The sequence below is a fragment of the Aquila chrysaetos genome, chromosome 3, assembly GCF_900496995.4.
Source record: "Aquila chrysaetos chrysaetos chromosome 3, bAquChr1.4, whole genome shotgun sequence".
NCBI lineage: Eukaryota > Metazoa > Chordata > Aves > Accipitriformes > Accipitridae > Aquila > Aquila chrysaetos.
In genome coordinates, this window is record NC_044006.1 from 30,872,102 (window position 1) to 30,892,020 (window position 19,919).

The following is a 19,919-nucleotide window of genomic DNA, read 5'->3' on the forward strand; positions in this document are numbered from 1 at the left end:
TCTAGGATGGATGAATAGAAATGTTGCTATAAATACAGGGTAGGCAGGAGAGATCCAGGTTGCCTGTACTTTTCCTCAAGATGAGGATGTCACCATGCTACCTAAAAATACTATGGAAGTTGTGTTGGTCTTACAGCGCTCACCTTATTCAATCAGTGAATAAATACAAAACTGCCATGCCAGTCCCTGGGAATTGGGGAGCACCTTTATCTATGGGCCAGTCTGATGTACATCTGTAGGGCTTTTTTTTTTTTTTTTTAAATGTGACTTGCTTAATATAATAATAGAGGAGGAGGGCAGAATGCACCAGTGGCAATGGCCAGCATGAATAAGGTCTTACAAGGAGACGTGTGGTTGCTTTTGTAGTGTGCTGCGCACGGATGTGCGTAGGACCTGCTGTGTTTAGGCTTTTAAGCACAGGCAGATACACTGCCTTAGTTACTTGTAGTGGTATAAAACCTTTAGAGACAGCCATTCTGCTTGGGGAGATAGACTTGACCTTGCACCTTCTGGATGGACATATGCGGACACCTCGTTAGACTGGCAGGGCAAGCCAGAAGTTTTGGCAGAGCCAGTGGCTTCCTCTAGGCGAGAGCACTGCAGGCCAGAGAGCTGTTTGGTGACAGCCAGCGTTGCATTGCACAGGTGGTCTCTTCAGCTCCTCTTTTATGTGCTGGTTATGTGCAATTATTCACTAAACACTTTATTTCATTTGTCTTTGCTGACCCTTTCTAGGGCTTGTGCATCAGTGTTTCCTTGGAAATAAGTTTTTAAACAGGGAGAAGGTGAGGGTGACTTTCAGTGAGCTACTAGACAGCATGGGTCCACTGCTTGTTTTATGTAGTGTGGGGAGACTGAGCATAAGAGGCAAATGCATGAAGTCACCGGCTTATTTTTAGGTTGAGAATAAGAGTGTGTATTTCTGGGAGGGATGCTGACTATAGGGAAGCTGGAATTAACGTTTACTTTAGATAAGCTCTAATATTGACTAAAAATAGCAGTCAATTTATGTATTGTTATAGATCTCCTTCAGCAGGATCCTGATGGTTTTCAGAAAGCCCTTTGTGGTTGCGGTAATGGCGTACTATAGTTAGGGAATCAAATAAACGTGGTGGACAAGAGGAGGTAAAAATAACTTCAGTTCATGCCCTTTTGACAAGGTGACAATTAAACTTTGCTTGTATCTCATGTCACTGCTGCTGTGAACTAATTGTGAGCATACTTTGTTTAATGTATCGCCCTGGGATGCCTGGACTAATTTATCATGTGTCAGGGAAGGCAAAGTAATTAAACATCTCATCTGATTTCATGTGCACTGTGACCAGCCCAACCAGGCTGGTCCCAGTTTTGTTGGTGATGTTGCTGAGGACAGAAGCATGGCTTGCTTTCACCTGGGACATGCAGGTCTGTAAGCACGCACAAGGATGGTGGGGAAGCACCATGTACTCTTTAATTTTTTTCCAAAGGTTCTGCTTTTCTCTGAAATTGGAGATGAGGCTGAGCTTGGACTATTTATTTCTTATGGAGGAGCCTCTACCAAAACCCCAGTCTCACAGCTTGGGCACGACAGTCGCCGTCTCCATTTTGGAAGACATCCCAAGCCTTTTCTAACATTGCTAGTGCCACCTGGTCAGTCCTCATCAACTGAGCGAGAGGGCTTGGGGTGTGCGACTTTGTTTTAACAGAGTGATGCTAGAAGCAACTCAGTAGAAATCAGCAGGTGAACCACAAAACTGTCACATCAACCTCCAAATTTGTCTTATTTTTTTTGCTGGTCTATGGGATGACAGGGTGGTTACTGCCAAATTCCTCCCAGAACCTCTCTTATACCAGGGCCAGTCACTGAGGTCTGTGAATAATGTCATTCATAAACAAGAGAGCCTGCTGTGTTATCGCAACTGCTGTGCTTCTCTCTTCACATTATTTGTAGTGAATATCACTGGGGATTGCAAATTCCTTGCCTTAATTCCACTGATTTAAATTGAATTATACGTGAAAAAAATTTTTTCCTAGAGGGTGTGGGGTGTTGAGGGGTGTGGGTTTGGTTTTCTTTTTTTTCTTTTTTGTTGTTTGGTTTTTTAAAATCACTGGCATCAACACAGCATCCTTCCTGCTATCCGGATGCTCAAATTCAGTGTTTTTCACATTATTAAGCTGGATAACTATGCTGCTTCTGGCATATCTCATGCCAGTAACAAGTCCTACAGAGTCCCACAGTTTACTTTTCTCAGCTACTGTGTATGTGCAGCACGCACCAAATTAAGCCATAGCATAGTAGACAATTTAGGAATACCTGGGTCACAGAAAGTTCCTGTGTATCCCAAATTATTTGGTTAAGGGCTCAAGCTTTGAGTGCCCATGCACACAACTGCAAAAAGTGTCTTTTCTGTGTGGGGAGAACAGGTTTGGATCTTTCAAAGATGATAAATAGGTTATTGTTCACCTGAACTTTTCACACAAGGAGTGTATGATAGTTAACATGTGGAATAATAAACATTAAGTGGCTGGCTAATGGAAAGCAGATGTGCCAAGAATGCCAAGCAAAACGTTTGAAAGCTGTGGTGTAAAGTGGACCTTTCGACAAGTGGCCAAAGTTCGTGTCACCACCAGGGCCTCAGACTAATAGATTTAGAAATGAAGGCTAAAAAGGAAAGTAGAGACACCACTTCGATGTATAAATCAGTGAGATTTGGTATCCTGTAGAAAAGTGGTGGATCACAGGATCCACCATGTGGTCAGTATTTCATGACTTTCTCATACCTAGTATGTGTTTCCTACTTGTGATTTTTGTTTTGGTGTAGTGAAATGAGATAAACGAGACAAAATCCACTTGTATTGGGCTTAAATTCTAAACAGTCCAGCTCCATTAAAGCTTCTGGGAACCTTTCCCTGGGTTTCTGTCGGTTAGGTCCAGGCTGTTGAAAAGGACCTCTATCACTGGAGGTTCACTAAAAAGTGAAAATAAAATGAAGGAGACAATCAACAGTCTATAATTATACAACTAATATCTCTTCTTGAGCTGTAATTTTATAGAAAACTAAGACATGTAAATCTAATGGCATTTAAGTTAGTATAATCTTTAAGTCTAGTTAATTCCACTTAGATTTAAAACTATTTCTGAAAATAGGATAGGTTCTGGTTTTATAATACTGTGTTTGTTTTGTGGGTCTCATCTAGTCCTTTGAGTATGGCCACAGCACAGCTAGTAGAGAGGGTTAGCTGTCTGTAAAGCTAACTGTGATAAGCTGCTGTGATAGCATTGCTGAAATACAGACTGCAACATGGCTTTCCCCAGCCTGGGGAACAGTCGACTCTAGCTGTGCTTAGCATTTGAAATGTGCAGGTTGAAATCAATGGAATTTTTGCATGGGAGGTGATGCTTGCAGGACTCATTTACAATTTATCCTTTTCACTGCAACATTGAAGCGTGTTGGTTCTCCTTATGAGATTCCCCCCATTGTCCTGAGGATTCTCTAGGAGAAAGGGGGAAGAGCTGCTGGTAGTTTGCAACTCAGATACAGACTGGGGATAGGGCTAAGCTACTTAAGAAAACTGTGATAAGGATCGATTGTGTCTCTGTCTCAGATACCTGAATTCTTGTCAGCCTGAGGTTGATGTAGAAACTGCAGTTTTTGTGGCAGGTCTAATCCCCTCCTGATGCTGGACAAAGAATGGTAATCAGTAGGGGGATTTGATTTGTCATTTCTCTTTGATGTATTTCTCCAGGTAGCCTAGCACTTTTCCCAGAAGTCCAGGGCTAGCAGTAAAGAGGTAGTCTTCTGGGAAAAAGAGCTATTTTGTGAAAAGCCACAGTTTCAGTATTCACCCCCTTTACTTATAATCCCCATGAGGTTATTAAGAAGATTATGGAGAAAAGCTATAGGCTGGGGCAATGCCTTTTGAAAGCTAGTCACGCGTTTTTCTCCAACTTGTACGATACGTTCAACAGCCTCATCTAGTCCGATTTTAAAATTCAGCCATGGGTGAGAGCTCGCTAGTTAGCTAAAAAACATTAAGTTAGACGAGACTGAGACAATGCTAGCAAGCAAGTTCAATTAAGAGCATATCAACCTTCTTAAGTATGGGGATATGCATGAGTTATGTTTTAGGGCTATCATAGTTTTGGTTGTGTTTCAGTGATTGTTTAGGAGGTACTGACAAAGGCTAGCTTTGGTGTAGCAAGGTTAGTATTTCTGGAGTTTCTCTGTAGTCACGGATGAGAGAGGGGTTTTATCTCTTGACGATTTTTGAAAGTCCAGCTTCAGGTGCTGTGGATCGTCCACTGGTGGAGCTTCACTTTTCCTTAACCATAGCTCTTGTACCTTGATAACCTGTCCTCACAGTGCTCCTGATGGGCATCTGTCAGTGGAGATGAAGGAAACAGAATTTCTTCATCGTTTTACTTAAGAAAGGCCTCAATGGGCCTGGCGCCTGGGTCACCTTGAATGTGCTTTTGGAATACATTGCAACATGGCTTATTTTTGGATTTACACATTTTTATTCACTGGTCTTCCTTATTTATACATAAAAAGAAATAGCACATAGAGGATTTGATTACAGTATATTGCCAAATAAAAGTATGTCTCCTCTTGTTATGATGATAAAAGTTGTTTGATCTGTTGATCCCTGGGCTGTGGTAATGAGGTTCAATCAACTCTGAGTGACTGCATACATGATCTCAGTGTTGTCAGTGTGAAATAAAACCACGTAGTGACAGGCCTACTAGCGAGACCAACTCTAGTGAACACAAAGCAATTCAAAAGAAGCCTGTGTGTGTTTGCAATGTGTGTGTGTACATTTTTAAATATATAGTATATGAATACATACGGCAAGGTTGTAATTCAAACCACACGCAAACAAACATATGATGGCTGTCAGAAAATGAGAGGTGCAAAACGTGATGACTACTTGCTGTTAGCAGTGTATCCGAAATGTAGCCTGAGTCCCGACACACCCTAAGCACATGCTTGGCTTTAGGCCTGCCATTCAGTTCCCCTTAGGTCAATAAAGCACAAGCATGCACTCATATTTAAGCATGTACTTAATGAAGTACATAGCATAGCTGAATACAGATTGCCGAGTAGAGGTCTGTTGCATGAGTATGAAAATGCAGAGATCTGGATGTACTAAAGAAAGAAAGAAAAAAAAAAAAACCCCACAAAAAACCCCCCAAAACCAACCCAAAAAACCTTTATCAAATGGGGAAAAATTTACTTGATGGATTTTTTTATTTTACTTGGCTCAGGTAAATTCCTTCAGTTACTGGCATACCACGTATGATAAATGTTTTAGAAATATGTTTTACATTATATGATGCATTTTCATTTGGGCACAAATTGACCATAAATCATGCTGAAATATACCCCGATATTGAAAGCCAGGGCAAGTGTTTAAGTGCAATGTTAATGCATAGTTTTCAAGGGGATAGAAAAATGGAGGGACTGGATCACTAAATAAACTGGACTGCTGCTGAAACAGTACAGCTTAAGAAAAGAAATCCCTTAAATACCTAAAAAGGGACAATTGATTTTTGCATATGAGGCTCTGAAAATTCTGGCTTTCCGCTCTATTCTTTTAGCTGTCATTACAAGAAGATGATTTTTTGATGAAATCATCAGCTTCTGTATCACTTAAGATTTGCATTGGCTCTGTCTTCCACCCAGATAAAACTTTTTGGATTCTCAATCTGTTTAGAAAACTCTAGTAGAGCTCTACGAGAAAGGTGACAGTGGTTGAAGAGCTAAAACCAGCAAATAACAGTACCAGCAAGAGAATAATTTTCCTTCTTTCCTATTTACTCCAGCTGGAGAACTAGCTACAGCCAAATGGAAGGACAGACCAGTAGGAATTAAATGAGTATATTTTGTGAGGAGATCAGTGTAGACACCTCATTTAGTTTTCCAGTGGGAACTCAGCCTGAACATGTTACCTAGCAAAAGTAATTCCCCCTGCATTTGATGCAAAAATTGAGGGCGACATCTTAATTTAATGGGAATAACATAGGAGGGTGTAGTTTGTACCATGACAATCTGGATTTGCCAGTAAGCCTGGATGCTGCAAGTGATTTGATGTCTGACAGGCTGAAGTGGTAGGAGTTGAAATGTAGGCAGCTCCTCTCAGTGTGACTGTAGTCATTTTGGAAGCACGGAGCTCCGTCCCTGTCAATCCAACTGTTTCCTACCTCATTCTCTGGGAGTCAAGTAAATGTGGGGAGTTCCCTCTTTATCCAAAATATGTGATATGTATCATATTTTATGTATATATATTAATATTTTGGTCTTTTGTATTTACTCCTTTTATGTATTTGTTACAAAGCAATGCTCCTCTCTGACAGCTTCAGCGGTGATGAGGGCTTGAAAGAAAGGAGGAAAGAGAAGTCTTTTCCATTCTCCTCTCAGTGCAATGAAAAGTGGCAGTGCTCTTCTCTCTCCCTCAATGGGGGAGGCAACCACAATCAGTCTTTTGCATGAAGCCACAGTGGAAGAGGAACTGAAGAGGTTGTTCTTTACCTGCTAGGCAAGAAGAGCTACCAAAAATGTCTGGAAAACATCTCATCCACTGAAAGACTAAAGAAGTTCCACCTCCTGAGGTCCTTACATCTGAGTCTGAAGGTGGATCAGATCACACAGCTCTGCGGGAACTGACTAAACATAAACTGCAGTATTATCATTAAGACCTGATTTAAAAATGTAGTTACTGATCTCCTTGTATTGAGCACTTGCCAGAGAAATATGGAGAACGCACATGAAGAATCGGCATGTCTCACAGCCGCGACAGGAAAGCTTTAACACAAGTTCACTTTAAACCTCCTCGCTAAGCACGTACTAATATAAACGTATGAATAATGATTGGGAGAGGCAGCAGCCTTCCTATTAATGAGCTTATGGGATGCCTTCCCATCATTAGCACGTCCCTGCTGATGGATGCCAGGGCAGGAGAAGGGGACGTAGCCCTGTCCCCGCATAGGAGCACAGCCACTCCCCAGCTGTGGCTGGGAGCGAGCAGGAGGGAGCTGGGGCCAGGTTAGAGACATCCACGCCTGAACAGACGGGGCTCAAAAAAGGTGGTCAAATGTGAGTACAGTTGCTGTAAGCTTAAGTCACGGGTGCCTGCAGGAAGTCAGTGAAAACGCAGAGTTACTTGTGGATATAGACTGGCTTAAAACAGACGGTAAAACCTCAACCACAATAATACCGTGGGAATGCCACAGCACCACTTTGATACAAATGCGAGGAAAGGCAAATGGTTAGCACACCAAAAAGTAGTGTCTTAAAATTAAGAAAGGTGTTGGTAAAAATAAGGAAAATTATATTGAGTTCAATATGTGCAGCACAGGAGCAAAATTATATGTATTAAAAAAAAAAAAAAAAAAATCATGTGTGAAGTGGCATTTTGGGAAGAGAGGCATCCAGGAGGGAAACTATCTGTTAACACTCAGTCTTGATGAACCAGGTCTGTCCACAGCTGAATCTGCAAGCAGTGCAGACATGGGGCATTTGTTTTCTTTCTCTTTCCACAGTCAGAATATTATTGTGTTGGGTTTTTTTTTCCTGAGCTCTACAATTGAAGTTATTAATTAAAAAGTATTGTCAAGGGTGCTGTTTCACTGATGGTCCTCAATTTACAGATAACTTTTCTAATTTAAAAAGTAATCTGGAGACTGAGGCCTGCCAAAATACAGCATGTTAAATTCCAGTTAAGTGCCTAATTAATCTAGGTGGGTGTAAACTACAAATTAGCCCTACGGTGCAGGTATGGAGCCTCCCTAGATGATGCAAACATCAAGGTTCAAGGAGTGAGAACAGGGATGTAGAAATGCAGATACAGCTATTCCTAGTCTGGTTCCTTCGCAAAGGGTTGGCACACCATTTAATGTACTAGTCCTTGTTCTCAGCCCTTATTTTTACCATCATATTCATTTAACAGTCCATCGTTATGATGCTTGTCACTGCGGTTGGATGCTTCCCATCACTTTCATAAATGGCACGCCAGGATTTTATCAGCTAAACCTATGCCATTGAGACAGGCAGTTTCTGTTTCTGCTCGGGCTGACAGAATTCCCATTGGATTAAATGTTGTGAGATGACTTCAGTATTTGGATGTGCAGTAAAAGAAAGAAATGGATGGAAGTGCAATGTTCCTGGCCTTTCTCTGGATGGTCTTCCTTGCCAAGAATGGAGAGCTAAAATTTTTTATGGACTGACACAGTTCCGTATGTATCACTTCTTGCTGAAATAAGTCCTCCCGAGAGCGCTCCACTACGTGAGAGACAAGTGCTTCGTTCACCTCATCTAGCCGCCTTACTTCCCTCCTCCCTCTGGAGATGGATGAACTCGTCGCTCTCTCCAGCGCGTCAGCTCACGTTTCCTTTAACTTTGTCAGAGAGCTGTCTGAGCGTTGTTCAGTGCCCGGGTAATTAATTGAAAAGCCCCATCACTTTCTTGCTTCAAAAGGCAGAGCATTTGGCTTGGTAGTGCTAATGGGATTGCATGTCATTTGTGGAATTTGCTTAATCATGGCATATTGACTTTCTGCCTAAATCAGATTACTTTTATCCATATTGATTGCACAGTTATAAAACCCCCGTGAAAATCTTTTCATTAAATGTTATAAATCTCCCTGCTCATATGATGTAAATGCTCCGTTGTTTTCACTTGGTGCTCTAACGAGCAAAGCAGTTCTTTCAATTTGATCATATGCTGAAGGCTGAAGTTACCGATAAGTGACTTTTCCTTTTTATTTGATGTTGAGCACTGTGCCACTTCGATTTAAGACTGGAAAACGTTCACTTCTCCATCTCCCTGGGCATACTTACATGAAGAAGAGAAGACTTGCACTATGCCAACCATCTTACAAAGCCACCTTGAACAAGAGCTTGAAATAATTGTACCGCTAGGGTTTACATAGCAAACATAAAATACCTTGATGACTGGAACCCCTCCCTTCCTCCACTGATTTTTTTTCACCACACAATTCTGTAGTTACTACTTCTTTATTAAACTTGTCCCTGGAATATGCCTATGCTAATGTCCACTTTCTGGCATCACAGTCAACGTCAAAAATGGCAGTTTCTAAACAGCAACATATACATATGGCACCAGGGCGCTTGCTCTGAGGGCGATGCTCAAGGGTGATGCTTATGAACACTCTTTCCTGATGAGGATGCTCCCCTGCAGAAACAGGCTATGCTTTTGAAAGAGCCACGTGGATATCATGAAATGGCTTACCACAAAATTCCCTCCCTGCCGAACACGCATCCTGGTGCAAACCCTTTGCAGAAAATGATGAGACTTTCACCCAGAGCTTCCTGTGCTGAAAGACAATTCGACCTGCAACAGCATTTTCCTACACCAGCTCTCAAACAGCCCCAACCTCCAGCGCTCTGCCCTGAGATCGCTCTTGTCATCAAAAGCAAATTCCCCAGGAACTGCCACGTGCCTACGCAAGAAGTACTGGACCTGGCCGCCCATCTCCAGCCGCCTGCCAGAAGCAGCAGTTCCCGTCGTCTCAGAGTTCCCGGCCCCTCTGCTCTGGCGTTTCCCAGGATCTGCACTGCTTCTCCCAGTGCACCTCCTCATGCACGAGGGGAGAACGTGGAATTACCCAGCCAAAGCCAGGGCTCACAACAACAAATTAAACTCTCGATTACCTCTGAGGGAGCATTTCTTCTCTGAGGTCCTGATTGCGATCCTCAAGAGGGATCTAAGCACGGTTTCTCATGAATCTTGAGCACTAAAATGTATTGCTTTTTACTGAATCGTGAAAGGATGGGCTCTATGGGCCCAAGGGTTTTCTAGCACGTAACTCCCCTCCCCTTCTCCTTGCAGGGTGACATGTCACCCTTGTCTTACCCACTGGAGGAGACTCTCTTCTTGCCTTTGCCCTTGCTCATCTCTTATTGCATGTTTGACTGACTACTTTCACTCTCAGAGAGTCTAACTGTTAAAATATTAGAGCAATTATTTTCAGCGTTTACTTAGCCGCAAAGGTTGCCACTTCTTTTTCAGACCTCAAGCACTTATGATGGAAAACACAGGTCTGATTGATTGTTTTTTTTTTCCCCAATGTATTTTCATTCCTGTTGCCCTGATAAAAGACACCCCCTCACCTCACGGCTTCCCTTTTCCCAGGAGAATCTCCCGCTCATTCCAGCGTGACGTGACTCGGGCCCTTCTTCCATCACCCTGGACGTGACTCGTCCCTCTCCAGGTGCCAAGCGTCGGGCAGGGCTGACGACCCCGAACGGTCGGCGCCCGCTTCCTCCAGCACCCCTTTCTGGCCCTCGGCTTCGTGCCTCTTCCCTCTTCCCTCCCTCCGGGCGTCGACCCTCGACGGACAAAATGAGATTAAAACTGAGGCTAAGCCGCAGATCTTCCCTGGAAGAGGGGGACTCTGAGGGGTGGCGGCGGGGCCTCGCGGGACGCCCGCGGGTGCCGCGCCGTTCGGAGCCGGGGGGGGGGGGATGCCGGAGGGCGGGGCGGGCCGAGGGGAGCGGGTCGCGTTCACCGGCGGGCGGCTGCGGCGGGGCGCTGCCCGCTCCCGCGGCCGCCAGGGGGCGCCGGCGCCGCGGGGGCGGAGCGGGGCGGACGGGGCGCGCAGTCCCCGCGCGTCGCGGCGCGGGGCGCAGCGGAGCCGCGGCGGGGCCGAGCCGAGCCGAGGCGAAAGCCGCGGGGCGGGCACAAAAGCGCCGCGCCCGGCCGCGCCGCCTGGGAGTCGGCGGCGGGGTCGGCGCGGTGGTCGGCGGGCCGGGGCTCAGCGCTCAGCGGCGCCGGGACGGGCGGCTGCCCCCGGGGGCTCGCAGGATGCCGGCGGCTTCGCGGCGGCGCGGAGCGCGGGTGCTGTGGGCGCTGCTGTGGGTGGCCCTGGCGCGCTGCTACAACGTGGACGTGGGTCGCCCCGTGGTTTTCCAGGGCCCCAACGGCTCCTTCTTCGGGTACTCGGTGCTGCAGCACTACCACGACAGCACGCGGTGGTGAGTAGCGCGGACCCTGCGCGCCCGCGGGGCGGTCAAGCCGCGGGGCGCGGGCGGCGGCGGGGCCAGCGCCGCCGGGGCACCCCCCGCGGCAGGCGGGGAGCGGGAGCCTCCGCCCCGGCCGCCGGGGGCTCTCCCCCGCGCTCCTTCCACCCCGTCCCGCGGGCGGGCGCGGCGGAGGCAGCGCTGTGGCCCACCGTGGGCCGGGGGGGGTTCGCCGTGCGGTAACGCGGGGATTCCCCCCCCCCCCCCCCCCCGCGTTGGGCGGCGTTTTAACTCGGGGGTGTCCGTCCCGGGCTGGCAGCGGGCGCTCGGCGTCGGGAGCTCGCTGTCCTGCCGCGGTCCCTCGCCCGGCGGCTCGGCGCTTTGCGCGGCCCCGCTTCCTCGCGGGGAGCGCTCGGCAGCCCGTCTCCTCCTTGGCAGAAAACGCGCGGGGTACGCGAGGTGATCGGTCACGCCGTGTTAAACGGGAAAGATTTTAGCAGCGGTCGCCTCCAGCGGGAGCAGCGCGTTCGGCACGGACAGTGCCGATCTCCCCCTGCGCCCCTCGGCGAGGAAGAAAATCCCGCCGGTGGCTGGAGAGACGTTTCCAAACTGGGAGGCGTCCGTCCCCTCTGTGTGCCCGCTCTTGGCGTGAGGGACCGTAGAGGAAATGTCTGTGTAAATTTCAAAAAAAAAAAAAAAAAAAAAAAGGAACGATGATAGAAAGTTTGTCTACATCTCAAAAAATTATGCAAACTGGCAAGCTTCTTGTTTTTTCCCGTTGACTGAAAAGAGCCTTGGAGCATAGTCTGTCTCTTTCTTGTCTGGGTCAGAGGCTCTTTGTTAGAATTAAAACTGATTTCTCTTAATTGGACCGAGTTGATGTCATCTGGTGCACTTCTAATGTGAGTAGGAGCCACTGATGCCAATAAATGTCCACAAAGCTTGTCTTTATCTTTTACACTTAGATATGGCCCGATTACTCAGCTGTTGATGTTGGAACTATGGTGCACTGTGATATAAATAAATGTATTCATGCCGGCGTCCAGTTCTTTAAAAATGAATTTCTTTCACACCCCTTAGTTCACAAGTAGTTGTATGCTCTGCCTTTCTGCATAGTGGCTTTCATGGAGCATCCATTTTTAAAGACTTATCAGAAGACTTCATAGAGGAAAGGCGTTCCGGGAGAAGAAGAGCTCTCAGTTTAAAGCAATGCTTAACTTGGGGCAGGAACCGACAAAGGATATAAAGGCTGAAAGCGACTTGTGTTCAACACAAATTGCTGGGGATTCACGGTGGTGTGAATGAAATGCTGATCTAGTGGGGTATGGTGGCATGAAAATGATGTTACTTGTTGCTTCTTGTGTAGGTGTCTATCATTCTGATCAATAACGTGAATTATTTTCAGATAGCACCTGCTAGTGTGATTTTTTTTTTTTTTTTTTTTTTTTTTTTTGTAGAAGGGAAGGTGGGCCAGGGAGGAGAGTCTCCCAGATATCCCACTTTGTTTGGAAACAATGCTGGGCTAGCCGTGTTAGGTGTCTGTCTGAAGGCAGGCATCTCTAAGAAGTCTGGTGCTTGGAAAAGTAAAATCTCCAGTTTTCTGAAAATGGAGCTTCTTCATGGAGCCTTGGCTATGGCACCCAGAAAAAAAAAACCATGAAGTGTTTTTAAATAAATAATTTGCTAGCCTGAACACCCAGAAGGGTTAACAGCAGCTTAATATGGTCAGCATCAGCACTGTCAAAAGTTGTCAGGTTGGGATTGTCACCACTGATGGGAAAGCTCCTCTTTCCATTTTGGAACCAGGGAGTTTGTTTTCGTGGGTGCTTCAAAATCCTGTGCCCAACAGACTCTGGAATAACAAATTTGGGAGATGTGTTTTTTACAGTCTCCTTGACTCTAGTTTGCTATATGCATGTGTGCCTGCAGCCTAAAGGTCAAGGGACAGCAATGAATTTCTCTGCTCTTAAAAGTATATGCAGCCTTCTTCCAGTTTTCTGAAGATGCCATCCCCTGTACTGGATGGGCATATTCTGAGTGCAGGCAGGGTTTTTGCATAGTGCAACACAGTGTCAATGTTAAGCGTTTAACATATTTCTTCTGGGAAGCTTAAAAGATCTGCCCCATCTTCTTTGACATTAAGACCATCAAAGGGCTGAACCCTTGTCAGTGCCTTTAGCTATGCCCACTTCAACTGGGCATAAAAGCTTGCAGTATTATATAGTACTATTTTAAAACCATATTTATGCTATACAGAATCTTATTTCTGCCTTCAGACACCACTTTGGAGCATAAAAGTCTCTGATTTCCTGTTTAAAGCGATTACCCGTTGCAGGTTATTGAAATACAAGAAACAATCCCAGTTATTGGATGAGTGTAGAGGGAAATGTTTAGTAGAGGTGACGAGATTCTTCAGATTTGTCAGGTTTTTGTGCGTGAAGCTTTTGTGTGCAAAGCTATAGAGCTATTTCCCTAACGGGCTGGGTGATTTTTAATTTTTTTTTTTTTTCCTCCCTTCTCGTTCAGATGTGATATTCTGTGGAAAGGTTGAAGTATGATATAGAGAATATATAATAAAAATGTTTTCCATTCATGCCATTGTAGTATATAGTTTCTCTTAATAGTCATAGGGTTATTGTTTGGTTTTGTGCATCAGCTTTCTTCTTAGCTTTGTAGCTTTTCTTTACTGAAAGAAGAGTTATGATTTCAGTTTCTCGTGCCTGTTTGACCTGTACCCTACAGTGGGCAGTAGTTAAGCTAAGTTAACTTTAGACAGTAATGTTTTGGCCATTCATGGTTTGCCTGGTGAGCTGTACACTACGTGAGCCTGCAAAAATGTGATTGATCATATCTGCTCATATCTGGTAAACCAATTCAGGGTTTGGTGATTCTTGAGGATTTATATTCTTGCAGGAGGAAAGAAAAAGGGGATATTTGGTTTGAAATATCGCATCAGATAAATGTGAATAGTCAGGCTGCCACACAGCCCTCGACACAGAAATTATAGTGGAATATGGTTATTCAGCCTCCACTGTGACAGTGGAGTAAGTCAGTGCCTTTGACCTGTCTGAAATGGTTAATTGCAATGATGCTTCCGTTTAGGAGTTGTTTTTGCATGGTTTTCATCTCAAGAGAAGTTTGTCATCACAGATGTGCTGGGGTTATTGTATTTCTGAGAATGTCTCCTTTTCCTTCCCTACGTGGGTTTTATGACTGTAAATCTTGAAAGATTTACCCGGTTCCCCATCATTGCCATTTTCGGTCGAGTAAGGAACCAGGTGGCTACTTGCATTTGGAGCAGAGACAAGCTGAAGTGCTTCTGTTCTCTGGATATAATTTTGAAGCTTGGAGTAAAGACCCTACAAAGCGACCAAGAATGTTGCTTTCTTTGCTTTCCTTCAGACAGTTTAAGAAGAAACAAATGTCATTTTGCCCCAGTGAAAAAATGTTAATAATGTGACATCTCAGATTGTTCTTTTTTAAAATACGATGTTACTTTATCTCTCTCCTTTCCCTTCCCTATGCCCCCTTGTTGCTGACACCCTCAAATCCCTCAGCAAGTCCAGGGTAACAACTTTATCCTTTCTGGCAACATGATCTGGCACAAAAAAGTAATGCAGTCAGTTTAGTTGCATGGTGTCCTGCTGTGAGTTTTACAATAAGGAATGAGTCTGGTTTCTGTGCTGTTGCTTCATTCCTTCGGCCGTGCTCTTCACCGGATTGAGCTGCCGCTGAAATAACAAAGGCTGTTCTGCATCTCAGGCTGAAGGATACGTGTCATTAGTGCATGGTGTACTTGTGCGCAACCAGAAGGAAGGTGCGGGAACAGACCGACCAGGTAGAGGCTGGGTGTCGTGTTAACAATGCCACGTTGCATGAGCGATGTAGTGATGCTGTAGGTGCTGCCGTGGCATTTCAGGGGACCTGGGCTTCCTGTTGTTGGTCACAGCTCATCCATCTGCTGTCCAAATAACAGCCCTCCCCCTTCTTGCTCTGCACGTAGTGGATGAATCACCGAGGTTTTTATTTCGAGGGCTTAGCATGTGACAGAGACCTTTCTGAAGGGAAGAAACTCAACTGGGATATGCTGATGGTGCACCCTTCTCTGGTGCTGCTTTTGAAGTCTGCTGTGGTATGCAAGGATATTTGAAGACTTTTTCTCTCTGCCACTTAACATTGCAAGTGAGTTGAGGTACCTATACTCCCCAGTCCTTGAGCTGTGATTGCCTAATCGTTGCAGGCATGCTGTAGGCTGAATGCTTAATATGCTTGGCATCTCTCCATGCCATCGGTCAGCTCGACACTTTCGTTCACTGTTCCTTCTGCTAAATGCAGCACTTAATTTCCAAATCTGTATGTCCCGAGGGTCAATCACCAGCAAAGTGATGGTTACTGTTCTGCAGGAAGTAATTTTAAGGAGGTATGGATTTCCACGCGGGCAAAAAAGCTTCTTGTCATCCATTAATACTAGCTGCTGTGGCTCCTGCAATGTGATGGTTTCTGGCCACGCAGCTGCGTAGTTGTCTCCATACAGATGAGGGCGTTTGTTCTTCATCATGCGAGCATGAATTCAAGAACAGAAGGTTAAACGGTCTCTCTGCCTGCTGCTCCTCATGTCAGTTTAGACCCCAGTACTTGGTTCAAAGCTCTGTGCACATCAAGCAAAAGTGACCCTAAAATGGCCCCAAACCCCACTCCTACTGCCCTTGGTTCTCTTTGACGGAAAGTAATCCCTTTCTCTTGATGGGGTTTCCCCTTCAAGCTGTTTTCATGCAGCTACTCACAAATATCCTAGGAGCTTCCTGCAGACTATTACGGTTGTGGTGAGAGCCGGCACTCATTGATAATCTCTGCAAAGAGTACTGCCCACATAATTAGCCTTTTGGCAAAAGTCTCGAGAACTGCTGGTGCTTGCTTGCTGACAACCCAGGTAGTCCTATAGCAGCACTGGAAATCTCTACCACAAAATTAGGCTATTTTAAATGAGAGCTGGTTAAACTAGTTGGAATATGTTGGAAGGTTGCCTGATAATAGCAAGAGGACAGGGTTCTGCTTCTGCTGGCTGTTTACGTATCTTCTGTGTTTGTGCCAGGCAAGACTCCATAGCACTGAAATGCAAGAAGACTGTATTAGGCTCTAAGGCTTTGGTTTGAAATGTATTTCTGTTTCAGTATGGTACCAGAGAAAAACACCTTCTCTGGTTGCAGCGCTGTTTCACTGAAATTGCAAAGGATTTCAAAGGTGCTTTAATATGTAGGGGGGATACAAAACAGGCGTTTGTTTTGCTCGATGAGTCCCAAAATATTTGGATGCAAACGAGTCTTCTATCCAGGTCTGCTGAAAAGTCTCATGACAATTAAATAGGTGGCTTTCTTCCAACAGTTAAGCTGTTACATACAGAAACTTCATGAAAGAGTAGAGGACTCTTTTCTTGACAAAGGAAATATTCCAGTGTCAAACCTTTGAATAAAACTGAAGTAAGTGGTATGTAGCAAATACCAACTTGACCAAGCAAAAAGCATGTGAACCAATGGAAAATCTCCCATCTCCCTGAAGGTGACTGTCTTAGGCCACAGGCGAGGAGCATGGCTCATGACAGATAGAACAGTAGATTTGCAAAGGTTTCACCTGCTGGGGTCTAGGTGCAAGAGTGAAAGAATGAGACAAGATCCTAATATGACATAGTATGTGATATAGGTAATGTACCAAATTTGAATGTATGGGCATTCGGGACAATCCAAAATAGATTTGCTTTTGGCACACATCACCAGTTGCCTTTACTGGCTGCTTCATTCTGCTCAGTCCACACAAAGAAACGGCAACAGATGTTTTCTTTTTGAAAGGTATATTTGCTCAAGATAGCAATATTATCTGTGCCAGTAGCCTACTCAGATCGTTAATTATCAGTTTTTCCCATTCAGCTTTTTAAAGAGAGCTGAAGAGTCTTTGTGATTTAGGCTCCTTCATCTCCATCTTGCATTCTGCAACCCAAGGTAACTTGTGCGCTAATTGCCGAAACATATTTACTTTTCTAGGTTAGAGCAAAGCTTCTTTTAAACCGGAGGTCAATGTGGCCTACATTTTCTTATTGTTATAACAGGTCATAGAAACAGTTTCTTGCCATTTGCAATTTGAACTCATAACTCTTTAAGCTACTAGTATCCCCCCTTATTTATTTTTGTTAGACCTCATGAATGTCAATAACTGAATGACATGCATTCATCGCCTGTGTAAATGAAATGATTGGCATTTGATTTTCTGCCTGCCGCCTGCCTACTGGGATTTCCATTTGGAGCTATTATTTCAGGCTCCTTTGCGCTTGCTCCTCAATGTGTGCAGGCTTTGTAGGTTTTAGCAACCTAAGTATTTCGGACATTAATTCTTCTCACTTGTGAAAACATGATGTGCATTGTAGAGTGCAGCCCCATCAAACTTCTCCAAATGATACAGCTTAGCTCATGAAACTTTGGAGAAAATGGTCGCTTAATGTAGGGGTTTCTCTTCTTCTTGTAAATGTATTTCCAAGTGCCACAGGACAGTTTTGTCGCATCCCGGGAAGCGTGTAGGCAGTGGAGACGTGCTGCTGTTTCGTATAGACCAGACACTGATGCAGGAACAGCTCTTCTGGGTGGTTCAGGTTGACCCTGGACACGTGCATGCCTTGTGCCTTGGGTCTCCCTGTGTTTACTGGGATGGTGATGATGGGTGGTGGTTGGGGATGGAACTTTAAATTAGAGGATGAAGGAGAGGTTGCTTAAAACAGGGAAAGCTTCAGTTTTGGGGCTTGTGCTGGGCTGTCCATCTGTGCTGTGGGTGGGCTGTGTATGCGGACTGACTTTGGACTAGTAGCTCTTTATCCCTTTAGTGGGTAAACCAAGAGGAGTTTCTCCTTGGTCAGCTGCTGCCTTCCAAGTAGCAGGCTGGATCCGTGCATGCAAGTGCTGGAGGCTCAGTCTCTTAGAGACGGTCACCCTTAGTTCCAGCCCTGGGCTTAACTTCAGAGAGGATTTTGTTACATGCAGAAGCTCTGCCCTGCCTTACAGTGCAAGGGTATCTGCAGAACTGGTACTAAACTACCTGGTGCTCCCCGCTGCCCTCCCTGGAGCTGCCTTCCTCCTGCTTAGCTTCCCTCCTCATGCTACTGTGCCCAGATCTGGGCTCACAATCAGCTGAGAAAGATTGTCCCTCTAATGAGGAAGTGGTAAAAGGGCTCCCTTAATACTCGTGCCTCCCCTGTAGTCCTCTGCAAAAAGGACCCCCCTCAGGGCACGAGCAGCTGCCAGCTTGTTAAACAGTTAACTGGATCGTAACACAAGTGATTAAAAAGTGCTCATCATCTTTCAAGGGTACGTTAGGGAACCCTATGGTCAGAGCTTGTGCATTGGTGCTTCCGGAGACGCTAGCTCTCACACAGGACAAATAGCCCAGGTATAGTGTTCACAGCCTTAGTGATAAACACGGGTTGATAGCAATGCACTGTGGAAGAGGTTTGCTCCTGTGTTGTTGGCTGGGTGTTTTTGTTGTTGTCTTTTAAAGCTGTAGTTACATAAAGTGTTCTGAGAATGGGTTGCCTCAACTTTCTAAACAAGCTTATTAATCTTTGGCTAGCTGGCAAGCACGCAGGTTCAGATTTTATCCTCTCGTGGGTGTGTGTATTAGCTCTTGTGGGTTCTTGGATTGATAGGGATGTAGTTAAAACTGAGGAAAAATGGGTGCAGCTGCTCCTGTCTCTCCTAATAATTTCCTAAATGCTTTTGGGGGTGGGGGGTGGTGCTTTAAATGTGTTACAATTCTAATGGAAATTTAACTTGTTAAAGTATTTGTGGCTTTGCTGGGGAAAAATGCCTTTACTGTGTGTGGTGTTTTCAGTTTGTGAGTCAATGTCATCATTTTACAAGGTTGGTGGAGGAAGTTCTTTTGCTGAGGAAGCTCTAGCAATGTGAACCTTGCTGCTGTTTTTTGTTTTTTGTTTTTTTTTTTTTCCCCCTTTCTCCTGAAATTAATCACTTGTTACTTTGCTTTTGGTTTCCAGGGTCTTGGTTGGTGCTCCCAGGGCAGAATCTAAATACAGCACCTCTGTTCAGTCCCCAGGAGCAGTGTTTAAATGTCGAGTCCATACCAATCCTGACAGAAGATGCACAGAACTGGATATGGGTCGAGGTAGGCAGTTACGATGCTTGAGGGGGGAGACGGGGGAAACCAAAAAAACCAAACCATACCCCAAATGGCTAGCAATCCTCCTGACAGCTTCAAAGAGGCCCCAAGACACTGAGAGGGATTCATCAGCCTCTCCTGACAGATTTTGAGCACTGGTAGTAAAGGTGTCATATTCTCTTCAGTATTACAAAATAGCATCCCACCTGGGGCTGGTGTTCTCCCAGTGGCCCTGCTCTCTCTCTCTCTCTCTCTCTCTCTCTCCAGCGAGCAAACAGGCAAAGGTGGATTTTTCCCTGCTTACCCTAAGCTGCTGTCTTTTCTCCACCCGCTTCGGTGTGGCTTTGCAGCATGTTGGTGGGTCTGTGCGTGGTTGGGAGCGCTGCTGCCTGCTCCAGGCAGTGCTGAAATAGGGGTGTGTGGGATGACCCCAGGCGGTGCTGTGGTGGGCCCGTGATGTGTGGTGTTATTAGCAATGTGGCGATCAGTGGGTTCCCTCACAATGTAGCAAATCATTCCTTGGGTTTGCTTCTTGTGCTAAAGGAAATAAGTTTCTCTGTGAGAGCCATGCTTGTACAGTATTGCACGTGACCAGGACTGACTCTGGTTTCTTTGATGTCCTGTCCCAACTCAGGGGGAAGGGGAGACCTAAAGTAAAACTCTGATCTAAAATCTCGTGCTGGATTCCAATGGAGAGAACTGAAGCCTTTTAATATTTTGCTTTTCTTGGTGACATGCGTGCTGCTGCTTTCTCTGCCTATGAAAAAGGCATGTTAGTATTGTTCATCTTTTCAGGAATGAGTCAAGT

General features: G+C 45.3%; 1 protein-coding gene across 2 annotated transcripts in view; it reads left to right on the forward strand.

Moving 5' to 3' along the window:
• The window catches only part of ITGA9 (integrin subunit alpha 9), a 245,759-nt gene that overhangs the window by 4,214 nt on the left and 221,626 nt on the right, over window positions 1-19,919 (forward strand). The window contains exons 1-2 of one of the 2 annotated variants that reach the window (XM_030009961.2): window positions 10,715-10,972; window positions 18,990-19,117. In XM_030009961.2, the coding sequence (XP_029865821.1) occupies window positions 10,803-10,972; window positions 18,990-19,117 (298 nt within the window). In that variant the 5' untranslated portion in view covers window positions 10,715-10,802. Of the gene's footprint in view, window positions 1-10,714; window positions 10,973-18,989; window positions 19,118-19,919 lie in introns of those variants that run through there. The other variant, XM_041122619.1, reaches the window with a different exon arrangement.